At 41.3% G+C, this 17,248-nt stretch overlaps 1 protein-coding gene across 3 annotated transcripts in view; it reads right to left on the minus strand.

The window, feature by feature from the left end:
• PIWIL4 (piwi like RNA-mediated gene silencing 4) overlaps positions 1 to 17,248 on the minus strand; it is a 55,927-nt gene that overhangs the window by 4,400 nt on the left and 34,279 nt on the right. For all 3 annotated transcript variants that reach the window (XM_019483635.2, XM_019483637.2, XM_019483636.2), the window contains exons 11-17: positions 17,023 to 17,134; positions 14,449 to 14,633; positions 10,565 to 10,637; positions 10,169 to 10,369; positions 7,183 to 7,286; positions 2,444 to 2,514; positions 311 to 464 (exon numbers count right to left, since the gene is read on the minus strand). In XM_019483635.2, coding sequence (XP_019339180.1) covers positions 311 to 464; positions 2,444 to 2,514; positions 7,183 to 7,286; positions 10,169 to 10,369; positions 10,565 to 10,637; positions 14,449 to 14,633; positions 17,023 to 17,134 — 900 coding nt within the window. The remainder of the gene's footprint in view (positions 1 to 310; positions 465 to 2,443; positions 2,515 to 7,182; positions 7,287 to 10,168; positions 10,370 to 10,564; positions 10,638 to 14,448; positions 14,634 to 17,022; positions 17,135 to 17,248) is intronic.

Raw genomic sequence — 17,248 nt, forward strand, 5'->3', positions numbered from 1 at the left:
GTGCCTGCATATTACATCTTTCCTGATCATAAAAGGATGAGTACAAACAGAGGCAGACAACATGAATGGCATTGTGATCATTCAGAATGTTGTTAATAAGGGTATACACACACTGGGTATCTAAACAGATCATTAATTTTGAAAGTTAAAAGGCAACGTCATGTTACATTATTCGATAGTGTATCATATGTATACACATACCTGCACACACATGCACATGCACACACCCATTGCAGCAAATGGCACAACAGATAAACTTACATTAAATTTATGACTAATCTAATGTGGAGAGAAAAGACATTTCAGTTACCTGTAGTTAGTACTAAGTTCTGTCAGGCTACTAAGAAGTTGTGGAACTTCATAATCCACTACCATCTTCAGCTGGCCATCCCCAACACCGCCACGGTATACTATAATCCGTGCAGGTAACTCTTGGTTATGCTTGAGCCATTTGCTGAGAGCACCTAATGTAATACCCACACCAGTAAGAAAAAGACTGATCAAGTTTCAATTCTATCCTGCCTAGTTTGAGTTTAACTGCCTTGTTTTCTTTCTTGGATGCTATATGCATACTTTTGGCTTTAGTTTTCATAGAACAATGCAACACAAGACTAGTACTCAAGATCAAATCTCACTTCTACTGCCAGAGGCTAAAGGATCTAATAAATCTTTCCCCAACCTAATTTCTCTGATTAAAAAAAAAAGGTACTGCGTGGTATGTGCTATCAATGGTACAGAATGTACTTTGAGGAACTTTTGTTTTACTTAGACTTTAAAAAAAATTATACAAAGAGTATGATTTTAAGGCTATTATAGTGCAAATATATTCAAGCTTCATTTGAATGAGTCACATAAAACCTTTCTATTGTGGTTTCCCATGTTTTGTATGCAGTTAGTTCCATCAAATGTTCATAAGTTACAAAACTTTTTTCTTATTCCAAGTACAGAAAAAGAAAAACTACAGTCTTAGTTGCAAGCATGTGGAAACGGCTAGAAAGATGTTAGGGAAAGCATCATTTATGTATTTTGACACTACACACATATACACAATATGTTACAAACACAAATCCATCTTAGAGATATTTTAAAGTTCAGGCACAACTGAGAACATGCTTGAAGGCTACTGGAAGGAAAACTGAGAGATCCGCCCAAAGGAAATACTCCCATCAGCTAAAACAGGTTTTGAATCAGGCCCTGTATCTTCAACGGCCAAAGCCAAAGATTTAAGGTTGATAGTGGAAGAAGGTATACATAGTCTGAAATATGGAAAAAGTCTATGCAATTTATACGATGAAGAAAGTGGTAATTACATCAACTCTGATGTAACTGGACCTTCTTTACACTTGCATCAGTCAAACCTCAACTCCTTGGCTCAAATAATGCAAGATACTTTCATGCAGAGACCTCCTCGTCCATCTGCTCCTCTCAAAGCGCATATGAAGCCAGTTTAAAGACCAACAGCAGTTGCTTCTTTGCCTAGCACAGCAACAGAGGGATCTCCTACAGAGTGTATTTGAGACCATCCTGCTCCCAAAAATGGAGTTCTGTGCTCATGTAGGGTCGAACCTGTGATTGCTCTGACTTCCCAGCACATGGCTCTAACCAGGACACTAGAGGCTGAGCATTATCTAGTCCCCTTGCTAATGCTCCATTTGTAGCAGCCCCTCTGGGCAGGCAAGAGAGAGATGCAGAGACACAGAAATATATGTAGCGCCAAGAGAAAAACGTTTTGCTAGACTTAGAGCTGTGTCCTCTTGGCAGTAGTGTAGAAGTCTGACAAGGCCCAATAGTACACCTAGGAGTAATGACTGACCTTTGACAGACTTAAAAGTGGCAGAAGACATACCCACCTCCTCCTTACAATGGGAAGAGCATCCAAACCATCTCTGGATACTTAGGTTCAATAGTGAATTGATCAGCTTGGTTCTTTGTGAACTTTTATTCATAATCATAAGAGCTAGAATATTTTTTATTTTCAAATGAGAGTTAAGATTCTGCAGATGTTGCAGATAAACTCCTGGAAAAAAAAGTATCCTCACTCTGTAGGAGAGAATTTGTCAAGCCCTTCTGCAATAATTCTAAATTTAGAGAGTATTCTTGGTTGGCTTGACACTACAAATAAATCAACTTTACTGCCCAACAGAGCAATAAGCACTACTTGAACCACTAAGGATTACAAGCCAAAGCCCTAATTTACTACTAAAAGTACGAATGAATGAGTGTAACCATTTACAAACCACAGAGCAATCCATGTAATAATGTTGCACCTCTGGCTGTAAAGCTGACCAGACAATTTATCTAAGGGGTTTCTCCAATATTGAATTTTATGCCCTCTAAAAGTCATTTAAACAGGGGATTATGTAATGTGCACAATACTTTGAAAAATATCCAAGAATCAACCTATAAACCACCTTGTAGTATCAAAAAATACACAGCATCATACCTTTCATGCAGACTTTTAAACAATCTGCAACATCAGTCCCTGTTGTCTGAAGGATGCAGCGAGAGGACCATCTAAAAAGAAAGAGGTGCAGTAAGTTGCCAGCTAAATAACCACCAGTGTTTTCTAGGCACTCTTTTACTTTAAACCTGAGGACCAGATCCTGTTACACCTATTAAGTTTCTAAGTGGCTTTTAGGAAGCTGTGAAAATGGAGAGATGCAACAATTACATCCCAACAGAATGATACTGGGCAAAGTTGTTAGGAATGTACTGTTACATCTCAAGCCTCTTATGTGGATGCAAGAGTTTCATTCAGGATTAAATGACAGCAATGTAGCTCACTTGAATCATTACAAGATTTGGCAGATTTAGCAAGTGCTATAGCCTCAAGAGAAAGTCACTGTGGGGGCACATACAGAAGTCCTGGGAGGTTAGATTGTATTAAGAATGGCCACCTGAACTAACTTAGTTTGCATAGGTGCAGACCTTATGCTTAGAGCAGTGGTTCCCAACCTTTTTATACTGCGGACCAGCATGGGAGCGGGACGGGATGCATGGAGTTGGCTGCCCTGCTTCCCAGCTCTAACCCCACATGTGACTACTGGCAGCAAAAGCTGCTTGCCCAGGCAGACAGATGGGGGTCTGAGCGAGGGGTTTGTGCCATGACCCGGCAGCCAACCCTTCGCGGCCCAGTACCAGGCCGCAGCCCGGTGGTTGGGAAATTCTGGCTTGAGGTGTCTATACACGTACTACAGGGGAGAGGGGGGAGCCACTCTAATTAAAGCACCCACAACACCTAGTGGTCTGTGTTTCAAAATGATGGCAGGGGTATTTTAACTAAAGTTCCTTCAATGAGTTTTAGTTAAAGCGCCCTTGCCTCCATTTTAAAATACGGGGACATTGAATACGTGTGACGTGGAGGCTGCTGGCGACCGCTAATTAGCATGTGACAGCAGACTCAATTAATCAAGTCTGCACTAACATGTGCTAACTAGCACACATTGGAGCAGAGGTCTGTTATGTATGTAGGTGTCCTTAGATCGCTGGCTAGGTTGATCTAAATGCAAGCTGTACAGAAGTTCAGGACAGTTATATCAGTCTTAAAACAGCTGACGTGATCAAAGTTAACCCTGCCTTTGAGGTGGTCTAATTCAGATCGGGTCTGGTAAGACCAATCTAACTGAACTTCTGTACAGTTCCCAGTGCAGCTCTGGGGCTCAGAAAGTCCAGCTGCTGGTCCCAGCCCCAGGGCTGCACTTTTCCTACCCCTGCAGGGCAACAGGCTATTTTTAGTGCCCACTTAACCATTCCTTCCACCCCCAGACTGGTAAGCTTCCCACAGACCAACCAGCCCTCCCTGAGCCAACCAAGGCCTCACCATCCTGCAAGTCACTCCCGATGTTGGTTTACCAGCATTTGCCAGGGCCATGAGCCAACAGAAGTAAGCTTGAGTGTGTGTAGGGGGGAGGGAGGAGCATTCGTTTGCTGCATTAATAGTCTTCCAAGGAAACAGGTGGGATGCCCCAGAACCACTTAGGTACCTAATAGGTAGAATAAAATTTGGCTTCTAGTCTCTTGTGTTATTGGCCATCTGCAGTGCTAGCCTTCTCCAAACTCATACAAGCATCCTCCGGACCTTTTCAAAGCAGTGGAGGCCTGAGGAGGATATGAAATCCAGATACAGGGTAATAAGGGAGGACAAGTCAGATCCATCCTTTTCCCTTGCCTTTATGAACCATGTTTTTCATAACTGGGAGAAGTCTACATGGTGCAAGGCAAGCAGGGCTTGTTATCTTGGGTATAGGACTGCATAAAAATTACTATGCTTCTTTCAGCTTGAAAGGTAGGGAGCACAGAGCTGGCTCAGGTATATCTGCACAGCACTCTTCTACTGTGTAGACAGACATTTGACCTCTAGAAAGCTGACACTCCATGGGACTTTTAAAGTGCTCCAAACAAACTGAACTGATCAAACAAAAAAATCAGATAACTGGCTTCTATGTTGGGCATCCAGAAGACTAAGGAAACTGAAAAATGGGCAATTTTTTAAAACATGGATTTGATCTCTTGTTCTTCTGTTCTCCTCAGTAAAATGCTTACTCCCTTCATAGATGTGCTGCAAGATAAGTCACCTATTACTTGTGAGGCATTTTCAAATCCTCAGATGGCCAGCCTACATAAATGAAAATCGCTGTTATTATAATAATAACAATATGCAGAGAGGCACTACACAGCAACAAATTAAATGTCTGTGGTTGGAGCATTAACAACATTTCACTTCAAGAGGTTGACTGACCACCTCGCTACAGCTGAAGACCTACATATTGGCATTCTAAAATCCTCATCAGGCCTCTGTGAGGAAGCCTTTCTGGGTTTGGATTGTGAAAACATGATCCTGCTGTTGAAAGACAGCTCACGGATCTTCATAAATAATGCTGAGTGGTTTCAATGGTTTAAAAATATCTAGCATTATTGTTGGTGGAGAAGATACTTGTGCTTGAAAAAATAGTCTGCCTGGGTTACTGAATACTTGCACACAAATACACTTGTATAAACCAGTATGGCATTTAGCTTTATAGAGATGTGAGAATGCACAGAAGTAATTTGTTCTACTACTGAATCTGTGCCATAAAATATATGCAGCATTGCAATTAACTGCCATAATTCTATTTTTCCAAGTATTTGCAGGCTTGAAACTATATTAACAACCCCCTGCCCTAGCACTGTATGAATTCAGAATTTTTTTATTTTTGGTATCTCATCCAAAAGATGTCTCTTCAGCAGCAAGCAACCTCTAACAGTGTGCTAATCTCTGGTTCAGTGTTAAAAAACAAGCATTTTATCTATTAAATCATTACAGCCATTTCAAGCCAGTTGGTATCTTCTTCAAACAAGATATTTTTCAGGATACTTTTTAAATAGTGGTTTGTATTTTTCTCATACTCCCTATTCCCAACTCTGCACTGGTTACAGTGGACATTTCATTTCTCAGTGTCTTTTTATCCATCTGCAATACTACTTAAGGTTTGAACAAACATTAACTAATTTATTGTGAGAACACCCATGTCAAATAGATACCCACTTCACAGATCAGAGCGCTCTGACAAAGAGTATCTAAACTGCCCAAGACTAACAAGAGGTCATATGTAGTACCAGGATTAGATCTCAATATAGTGTTGGTTCCCAGTTCTGCACTCAAACTGAGCTACCTATTTATCTTCCTCAGAGAAGTATTGTGGAATCTGATTAGTCTTTTATAAAACATGAACCTGCTAGAGCACAGCCTGGTAAGCACAAACAATAGCCATGTCATCACAGTATGTGAAATAAGATAGCTAACTGTGTAAGTGGCCCAAATGTCATTTAAGTAGCTTGGTAAGTGTTATTTGGGTGTGTAAAGTGAAACAGGATTCTGCCCTTAGATTTCAGACTCATATCTTTTAAGGCCAGAGTGACCACACAGATAATCTAGCCAGAATTACATAAACACAGGCTGCAGAACTAGCCCTGAATTAATTCTAATTAACTAGAGTAGAAATGTCAAAGATACAGTCTGCGGACTGGATCCAGCCCACAGAGTCATTTCACCTGGCTTGCAAGGCTGTTGGAGACTGGGAATTTGGTAGTGGGGCCAGCTGCCAAATTGCTAGGTACAGAGTCCCTGCTGGGCAGGGGCATGAGTGATGCCAGCATTAATGTCACCCCACTACCAAAGGCTGCCTGAGCTGTGTGGAGGCCTGGTACTTCCCTCCCCGACTGCTGTGCCCCCCTGGGACTGCCCAAGCCGGGTACCTGTGGGTGGGTGCCACCTGGGGGGAGCCACCGCTGCCAGGGAGGAAAGCACCATCCCCCAGCTCAGGGACCACTCTGTGTGCTGCCAGCTCACCCTCGCTTCCCCGCCGCCGTAGAGGCAGGTAGGTCAGGTGTGTGCACAACAGAGGGGTTTAACTGGCCCTAAATTGAAGCGGTGTTTTTAAAAAATGTACCGCTTCAATTTAGGGCCCCGTTTTGTCTACACACACCTATGCTCCTCGCCTGCAGCTGGGCTTCCCATCTCCACAATTCCCACAAAATCTGAGAGGCCAGATCCCAGAGACATGTACAGGGGCACACCCCCTCCACCTAACTGATACAGATAAGGGTACAGGCCCTCCATCCAGAGGCCCCCAGCTCCTCAAGGGCTGGTTATTTCATCGCTAGGGTGAGGTGCTGACAATGGGAATGAGGAGAAAGAGATTTCTGCGAAGGCATTTCTCTGGCTGCTTTATATTTAACCCCTAGCACACCTACAATATCATTATGAGACATGCATCAGGTACAGAATCATTGCACTGGGGCTCCCTAGCATCCTCAAACCCCCCAACAGTGAAATCAAAGCCTTCAGGGAGCACCAGGAATGCAGGATCAGGTCCTTCTTTCCTTCATCCATCTTGACTTCTCTTCCTGTAACTTACCATTCAAGGAGAAGCTCCATTTCATTCAGACAATATATATTTATTTTTTACACTACAATATCAGGGCTTCAGTTTGTCTGTTCTTTCCTTTGTGGGCTTAATAGAGAAACTACATGATAATTCACAGCCAACTAATACAATTTGTCAGTGTCTAGATATTCCAGTTTAATTTAAAATATCATATAAATATAATATTCATGTCTCAATTAAGCCACAGAACACCTCTCTGAAGCAGACAGTCATGGTTATAGACTTATTAGTATTAGCAGCGTTACTGAAGGCTTACCTTGTAATTCTGGAATTGGTGCTAGCCACAAAACCTACTACTGAGCTTCCTTTGTTGAGGGCATCTTTATTGACATCGACACCTATCACCATAAGTGATTTCAGCTGTGAAGTAACATTTCAATTCAATGTGATTTTGCAATCCAGTGAATTAGCAATTATACACAGTACTCCAACCACAGGCCTTACCAAATCACTTTGTGAAACAGCTGCAATATTTTCTTGCATACCACATACCCCTAAATAAAACATACTTTATTTTTTGGAAGGCAGAATGTAGGGCAGAAAAGACTTTCCAGTGTTATAATGACTGCGTGACACAGTTTAAGTCCTCCTACTGAGTGTCCGGGAAGTGTGCCATCCTAAGAGACAGTCTGGGTGTGGCAGCAGAAACTAATCTTTTGAGATAAAGTAAGATGTAAAAAATGAACATGGTTTAGGTTATCTGTTGATAAATCATGAGTTCTCTACAAAACTAATACTGTGGTACCATATTGTGCAACTTTTTTTCTACCCATGCAAATTAGAAAAAACAAAGCATGTTTCATTCTAAAGAGGAAAAGTAACCCAATTCCCATAAAATTCTTCTGACTAATCTCACCTACTTAAATTAAATCCTTAGTGTTTTTATTGTTGCTTTGCTTTTTAGAAAGACAACGACATGAAATGTAAATCCATGGGATACTGTGTGTGTTTTTACCGAGATCTGTAATGACAATCGGGCTTCATCATTACAAGGCTTCCATAAATTTTCACATAATATAAAAAGACTAACACAAAAAGCCTTGTAGAGCCACAAGGCCAAATTCACCTACACAGCAAAAAAGCTGGAGGCTTTTTCAAGGGTTAAAAAATGTAACTAAGAGCAACTCTGACCACAACCTGACACACATTAAAATAAAACATGTTAATTATTTGACTAAGTAAGCCATTTAAAGACAGGAGAGATATAAAGTAGCAGGTGAATGCCGCTTCTCTCTGGCTCTCACTAAATTGTAAAAACAGAACACTCGTTACAAGGCTATTTTCCAGGAGTGGTAAATGTCAAGCCCTGATCATTCATTGAGGAGTCTTCACATCTCTTACGATGAGAAGTCAGACTAGACGGAAGAATCTTAAGAAGGAGCCTCTTAATGAGAGATCATACTGAACAAAATAAAGCAGCCCAACTCTCCTCCTCTCTCAGTTCTGGCAGCTGAATTCCAACACTGCTGTCAAATTGTTTTTATAAATATTGACAAAACATTGATAGAAGTAAATTTTCTTGCGAGAATGAAGATAAAGAAACAGGGTGCTGTGGTTCCAATCCATTAGCAGACTGACACTCTGTACAAGGAATAAAATCAAATCACTTGTTTTCTGACCACTTCAAAAATATTTACCGCTTAGGAGCACCACCCCTGAATAACATGGAGACAACGGATTCTGTTGAATTAATTTTTGATCTATTTCTGGATTGAGAAAAGAAATCTATTTGGTTCCATGATATTCTGAAATGTGAGCTTTTATTTCACCAATAAGCAAGTTTTAACATAATTACCCCTCCAAGTCTAAGCAATGCTGACAGCAAAACATATCTCAGTGTTGGCCTTTCATTCAGAAGTCACAAAAGTGTTGACATGACACATACAAATCATTTTCACCCTCAAGTTTGTAACTTCCATACATGCTTAATACACACTCTGGGCCCAAACCTTTTCCTTTGAAGTCAGTGGAAGTCTTGGCTCTGATTTCAGTGGGAGCAGATTGGAACTACCTGGTTTTGTTTGTACAACCCTTATGCCACTGAGCAATGACTCATGTAAGAAATCCCACCAACATCTCTAGGACTTAAGCCTCACTGATCTCCTGCGAAATAAATACTACTAATTATAAATAAGGCTAACAGACTGAGGGACAAAGGTTAAGTGAGTTCACACAGTTAAGTCAATGGCAAATCTGGAAAAAGGGCTCCTCCTACAGAAAGAAAAGGTCATCTCACAAATGGGGCAGCAGAATGGGAGTAAAGAAAAAATCTGGGTTCAGATCTTGTATTTGCCAGAAGCAACCTATGCAACTTGAGCAGGTCACTTTGGCCTCAGCTACATTGCTATATAAAACAATAAACACTTCCATTGCCTATTAGGATCCTATTTTTTTGGCAGGAGGAGCTGCATCTTATTATGCCTTTGTAAGGTGCTTTGCACAATGAAACACCAACCCCGGTCTCTACAATAATATCGCACAATTTCCAGTTCTCTTTTCTAATGGCTAAAGCAATGACCCCCAACTTTCACTGGCCCATGGCCAAAACACTAAACAAGTAACATGCTGCTGGCAACATCTTACTTTGTTCTCCCCATCAACCTCAAGTAAAATCTCTGAAGAAAGCAAAGCAAAGTTTCCTGTGGCCACATGCCAAAATACAGCTTTTATTTACAGAATTTTAGACTTGAGTCATTGGGGTCACAAACATTTGACTTCCTGTTCAGAAATGGAGATCAAAGAGAAGCTCATCAGATGTTGGTATTCACATTCATCTACTTAAACCTTTATAAAAATGCGTGCATTTTGTAAAACCTTTGTCATCAAACCCTTTCTTAATCTCCTTTGTAAACAAACAGCATGCATATTTCTAAGTATTCCTATAAACTTACTATAAAGTGAAAATCATGGTGCCAGGTTTAAAAACATAAGTACGGTGTTCATTTCTTAAATCATCACATCAGGCCTAGATCTCCCACATCACCAACACAGAACCCCAATGTGTGTGACTCTCCATCACAATAGGGAGCAACTATTCATGTACAGTATTATATATCTAAAGTGTTTGGAGGCATTCAGATTGAAGAATGCCAAAGAAGCATAACTCATGTTGGATTAAATCAACTTCAGCTAGAGTTAAACATTTAAGACATACCAAAGATCACTTGGCTTTAAGATGCACTAAAGACTGCTTGAGCAAAATCTGCCGTGATAAAAATGAATGCTTTAAAATAACTACTTACAGGGATCTCTACTGCCCACAGCTCTCCTCCGAGTTTACAAATAATCTGCATAGCAATTTTTGTGGCAACACTCATCATCATACCCGGCTTAGTTAGGGTGCGTGCTAATACACACTGGCTTGGGACAGGTCGGTCAAGGATCAAGAACTTTTTAATCGAGTCGTAGCAGTCCTTCTGATTAGAAGACAACACACACATCACCTAAATGAAAGTAGGGGAAAAGAGAATGAAGAGCTCTGCTTTGCTGGGCTTCTATAGCTGTCTCTAATTATGCTTTGATATGTTTGCCCTGTTTAATGATACATGATCTTCCCTACAAATAAGAAAAATTTATAAAGCCTAAGATCTATCCTGATGAAAGGCACCACCAGACAAGCCAGAGAAGCATGTACGTACCAGCTGTACTTCAGGAGTCACGTGCTGCTGCAATGCCCTCAGGAAGGCCAGGGTACTTTCTTGTACGTGCAGTCTGAAAGCAAAAACAGTATATACATTTAGACATGCACTAACTCTGCGAAGACCAATCCACTGCACATCTTCATAAATATTCTCTAAGCAGACTCAAAAGTTTAGTCATATTGGTCTGGTTCTGAATCTGTCAGCACCCAGGGACACTACAATTCTTCCACTGCATTTAATACTTAAAGATGCATCTAGATCAGGGGTGGACAATTATTTCAGGTGGAGGGCCACTTACTGAGTTTTGGTAAGCCATCAAGGGCCACATGACAGGCAGCCATGGGCAGATAAATATTAATTTTCTAAATTTTTTAGGGGCCTGGCAGGCCAGATAGAACAGCTTGGTGGGCCGCATCCAGCCCATGGGCTGCATTTTGCCTATCCCGGTCTAGATGAGCACACATGTGCAGTTTACAGTGCCTCAAACCTGTCCGAGGTGCTGCAAACCACACACAGTGTACGTGCAACTGTTCTCCACGCTACATATTTGCAGTGCAGCACCAAAATTTGATACTAAGAACTCCCGGTATAAAATAAACAACAAAAACCTGCCACAAAAAAGCAGCATGGTACACACTCCAGAAGTGTGCACAGAGCAACTGAAGGCTGGGTCCTCCAGGGAGATGCTCTGGCTGCTGGCTAGAACCTCTTTACTGCTTTTAGGTGTTCCCTGGCTCCTCCAGCATGCCAGGAACCAGTAGGTATGGGGAAATAGCTGTTTCCCCAAGGTGGGGCATTTTACCCCACACCAAACCCCGCATGCAGGGGCATGCACAGTGGCACAAATGCATGCCCCTGCATGTGGAGATGAGCCCCAGCAGTCCATCTGCTGGCTGGAAGGCAGCTGCATCTTCATTAACATCATAGTTCTCTTTGTGACACATTCCTTTAAGAAAGAAACTGGTGCCATAACAAGTGAACCACTGCAGCAGCACTAACAGCTGATCCTACAGAACTGCTCTATGTAGCCCATGAACTTGCTGTGACAACACTACTACCACGGCATTAAAGCTAGAGATTGTTCTCTCTTTATCTGCATACATTTGCCCACCAATCCTGTCTGAGGTTCTAAACTAGGGATGGACCTTCCCCAAATATCTGATCCTGGGGTAGGGACACATGCTTCAACTATCTTGGCATCAAAACAGGGGCTTATTATTAAACTAATATGGAGAGAGGGGTCAAAAAAGGAACAACAAATATAAGAGTGGGATCCAGGAAAGTGTGGGTCCTACCACTAGCGCTGTGGCTATGTCACTAAGAATGTGAATGTACTGTAGCAGCAGTAGCAGCAGCATGTGCTGCAACCAAGGCTCACTAGTGATTACAGTAATTTCCCTTACAAATCTAGGTGTCAAGAAGCCACTCAAAAATGCATTTGGTACTTCATGGATTCACTCATCGCATCATGGACTCAGCCTCCTGAAGGAATAGTTTTGACAATGCAACATGAGATCTAATCTCCTTATAATTTCACTGTCAAGAGGTGTTCAGTGTGCATATCTACATCATATGTAATGGGAGTTAATTATACATCAAGAGAAGAAAAGTAAACAAATACAAACGAACTAGGGAAAGAATACAATAGATACAGTGCTCCAAATAAAAGACCAAGCTGCTCCAGGAATTAAGTAAAACAACATTTTAGGAGAACTGCACAGTATGCACTCCAAAACTCTTTTGCAGCCTCCAGCAAAGACTTTCTCCAGAAGCAGAGGACTCATAACTGGAACAAAACTGACCCTGTTCTCTTCCATGTTACCAGACCATCATGCTGAGGGATGGAAGGAGGAAGGCTGGAGGAATGGCCAGTGCATGGGCACATTCTGGTGCTTCTCAGTGTTGGACATTTCCTGAGAAATGGCTTCCAGCTAGCATAGATTAGAGTAGCACCTAACCTGATTGAACCTGTTGAAGAGCTGGAACAGCACTGAGCAAAGACTCTAGGACTGACCTGTGCTTCTACGACAGAGTCTTGCTATCTAGGGCTAAGCAGACTTTGAAGTAGAAGAGAACACAGCCCAAGACCACTGGAAAAGTTAGATCAGCATACCTTATTTTCTCACATACCACATGCTCTCAAATAAGACAGGCACCTCTTGTTTGAAATTATGGCTGCGTACAGCAGGGAGAGGTAGCTGGCTGTGTTAGTCAAGCAGAAGGCAGGGTAAAAGGTACAAATTTTTCCTGCCTTCTGCACATGGCAGGAACAGAGCCTAATCTTCAGCTCACTCACCCTCCCTTTCCTGCTCAGGCACAAGTTACTGTGTTTTAACCCTTTCACAGTTTCTGATCTTGAACTGCCAGCAGCTCTTAGTTGCTCTACCAAAAGCTGAAACTGGAGCTGCTGCTGAAGACTGGATTCTGTGGGCAGATCTAGTATTTCAAAAACAGCTAAACACAGCCTGTGGGGCTGTGAAACAGGAAGAGTAAGACCAGGTGCATCTAAACTGTAAATTCTTCAGCAAAATGACTTTAAAAAGGATACTTTGATTAGTGGAACATCAAGACCACTAAGACTGAGAATGAGTCATTAATACCTACTGAGTGAAGAACAGGATCCAGTAGATTCTAATACTCCATTAAGTCAATTTTCTTCCTCAGCGCTGCCTGAACAGAAATGCCACCTCTGCTATTCTGGGCAGAAAAATCAGCTTCCCCACTTAAGACATGCACCTCAATTTTGGAAGGCTAATTTTGGGGGAAAACAACGCGTGTGGTATGGGAGCAAATATAGTATTTCTGATCCTCAGAAGTTGGGAGACTCCAAAACGTTATTTTTACCTTCTCAACACAGAACTAATAAAGAAATGGTCTGACCCATGAAATAAGCTATGTCTGCTGAAAACTGCATCCTTTAAAATTCAGCTTTTAGTAAAGCTTCAAGTTTAACCTTTGTTTCTCTGTTTATGGTAGATGAATGAAGCCATAGAAATCTTTTCTAGATATTTTAAGCTAAGTCTTGCACCCTTTTATTGACTTTGAATGGTTATCTGTCTCCCTAAATTACTCTTCTACTTTCAAATGGATAATACTTTTCTTTTCACTCCTCTGCCCTAAACCTCCATCATATAGCGTTGCTATATATTTTTTAAAAGCTGCTCCATTATGTCTCAGAAGTGACGGAAATATTCCTTAGTTTTTTAGATTCAATTTCTCCTTTAGAATATACACTTCACTGTGTATATTTGTTCACCTATGGAGTCTACTAATTTATTATTGCTCTTACTATTATTTGACATATATGTTATGGTAGTGCCTAGAAGCCAAACAGAGATGGGACCCCATTATGTGAGGGATTGTATAAACATAAAGTAAATAACTGTTACTATCCCAAAGAGCTTAAGATCTAAAAAGGGCTCAAAAGAGGCAAGTATGAGAAACTAAACGGCCTGGTTGGTGGATACAGGGCAGTAAAAATAGGATGCAAGCAACTCTTAGCCGAATCAAAGGCACTCACAACAACTCACAACCCATCTAGTCCATGAGTTTGCAGTTTACTGCTTATATTACAGAAAAACCAAGTTTTAAAGGCATGACTTGATGGAATGGCTTTATAGACTGCATCTGGGATCCTTTCACTGGTAAGGAGGGGCAGTGTGAAAGAAAGTATAGTAATGCTTGAGGGAGAAGTGAGTGACTTGTGCTACCATTATTCATTTTTCACAGCTGCATCATTTGTTTGTTAGATCTGCAAAGGACTGGGGTGTAACATATGTATGTGGTACATACATGCAAGGTGTCACTGCTATTACTACTGGTAATAATGAGACTGATGAATGACGAAAAGCAAATGTAAATTAGTGTGTGAAAAATCTCACATTTTGGGATATTCAATGCGAAACCCCATGGGACCACCAACTCTTCTCAGGCAATTCAGAAGATTGTTCATTACTTCTGCATTTCTGTTACTGCACACTATTAACCAGGTGTCCAGAGACGGTACTCCAAGCATCTTCATGTTACGCATATCCTTTGACCAATCACCGGCACTCATTGGCAGACACTGGCAAAGGAAAAAAATAAAATTTAGTAATTAAAAGGAAATAATCTATTCAGAAGAGGGTACATCATAAGCAAACAGAAAATACCATATTCACTAACATACACATGCACCTTTTACGCAAAAATCAGTCCCTGCAAATTGGGACGCATAACTTAAGCAGGGAAGTTGGTTTTCTGTTCATAAGAGAAGCATCCCACTTTGATTCCTACGTCAACAGGAAGAAGCCGTGGCATTTCTATTCAGGCAGCTAAGGGAATCAATTGACTTAATGGCTCATTCTTCATGTCACGGGTGTTGACAATCATTTCTCCTTTTTAATAGTCCTGATGTTCCACTAATTAAGCTAAGCTTCCTTCTAGCAATTTTTCTGTCTACTTAGCTAAGTGTGTGCTCTAGTTACCTCTTTCACAGTCTTAGAGACTATTTAGCTCTTTTCAAAATCACAGATCCACTCATGGAGACCAGTCTTCATCTGGAGCTAGGATTACAGCTGTTGTTTCAACAGAAAAGGGAGAGTGAGTGAGAGCTGAAGATTAGGCTCTGCCCTTGCTCTGTACAGCCATAACTTTGGAAAAATCTTTCCCCCGCCCCGCTTCTGCATTCCCAAAAACAAGTGTGTGTTTTACCTGGGGGTGTATGGTATGTGAAAAAATACGGTATTTATGCATCATCCTATTTTTGCATCAAGCTGAAGGGTGTAGACATGTAACACATCTTTACACTAGTGTGACTTGTGCTGGTTTGTACACTGATGTCCAAAGCAGACAGCTATCCAGGGCAGTCAGATGACCAGACAAGGTAGCTGCCCACAGCAAGCACAATTACAATGTTTCACCACAATGTTTTGGAGAAGCAAGTCACTGTATGCTTGAGCTGAGCAAAAGACTACACTGAGATGTAACTGAATAGAGTTGCAGATACAGGAGCCGTACACAAGTAACTTATACTATGGTATTCCAGTTAGTCCTGACTCTGGGGTAACTTTACCCCAGTATGATTATACACTGGTGTTGGCTATATGTCTTATGCCAACTACCCATTTGTGCTGGTGTAAAGGCAGATTACAATAGTGTAAACATGTCAAGTGTCTGCACCTTGTCATTCTCTAGACAGGCACATTTTAGTAGTCTGCAAAGGGAATATAGCAGAATTTTTATAGGGTTTAATCAAAGCGTGAAATCAAACTCCTCATTTCCTTGTACTGGGAAAATTTTATTAGCTTGAGTATATATTGACCTTGCTTCACAGACCCAACCTGGAAATAATAACCAAATCTGAGTGTGAAAAGTTGCAAGCTGGGATCTGGGATGAGCCTGCAGGCAAATGGGAAATTCACCCCACCTGCAGGGGGCACCTTCTGTAACAAACATCATAAACAGTAGACCTGATGACACATATGCCTGGAACAAAGAGTAAGTGGGTGACATTCGTACAATATATTTCATAAATATTCATACAAACTTTCTTACACTTTTTTTTACATAATCATTATTACCCAGAACAAAAGAAAACTATAAAAACAACCAGGTAAAACCCCCAACAAGAATTTTTAATTGAAACAGAATTAGAAACAAATTTTGTCCTAGGACCAAGCAGGGAAAACTGACAAGTCTGTAGTAATAACGGGGGAGCCTGGACCAGGACAGGAGAAGAAAGCTTGTTTCTGTAGGAAGGTCAGTAGATGTATGAAATTTCAAGGTTTTCCCTTTCAGGGAACCTCCAATTTTGGGATTTGATCTTAAGGCATCATATTAAATGATTTCTACAGCTGAGCTGATTCCACCTATTGCCTGGGAGGCATCTTCCCTCCAACCCAAAGTCCCTGGGAGACTGCCAGCTTGACAGCCTGACCAAACCGGCTTTGGGTTCACCACTATATAAAGATGCAAGTGTTTTCAGTGGGAGATGCATCCTGCACCTGACATTATTTGACTAAAAGCTGTTTTTTAAAATGTACTATTTTACAAAAAGATGCCTCAGAGCTGGCTCAGTGCCCTCATGTCAAAGGTGTTAACGGTGACTGAGCAGATCAACGATGGTTAAACGACTTATGAAAAAAGGAATTTTCTATACCCAAGAAGACAGAGTGCATAAAGGCTTACAGAAAACGTCCAGCTACAAATGGTAAAATAATGAGTACCCATTTCTGTACACTCAATCCTAGGCTGTTGAGCCAACCCTTGTAGTTCTAAAATGAAGGCAGGCTATAGGTACCCAAGTCTTTAGGCAGGATGTGGCTGGAAAAAGCTAAGCTTTCTAGGGGTAAACTTTTTCCCTGAAGTTCCCCAGCCTTTGATCTGCTGGTGCTTACCCAATGGCAAACAGACAGACCTCGAGTGATGAGATTTGAGTATGGAATTTCGAGTGGAATTCAAGGTTTGGTACTCACCATCTCCCCCTGCATCAGGATTTTTTCAGTTGGGACAATGCGGCCAGTCAGGGAAATTTGGCACCCGAGCTGCAGCCCCCAGGTCTCCAGTACTAAACGAGCGTCACTGTTTCTGCACAAAGATTGTGTTTGTTTTTAATTCTTGCTCATAGCATCAAGCAAACAAACAAGAAGCACCACACACACAAAAAAATCCCACAAAAGCAGCAGTTATTCATAGTATCAT

Source organism: Alligator mississippiensis, chromosome 1, assembly GCF_030867095.1.
Source record: "Alligator mississippiensis isolate rAllMis1 chromosome 1, rAllMis1, whole genome shotgun sequence".
Lineage (NCBI taxonomy): Eukaryota > Metazoa > Chordata > Crocodylia > Alligatoridae > Alligator > Alligator mississippiensis.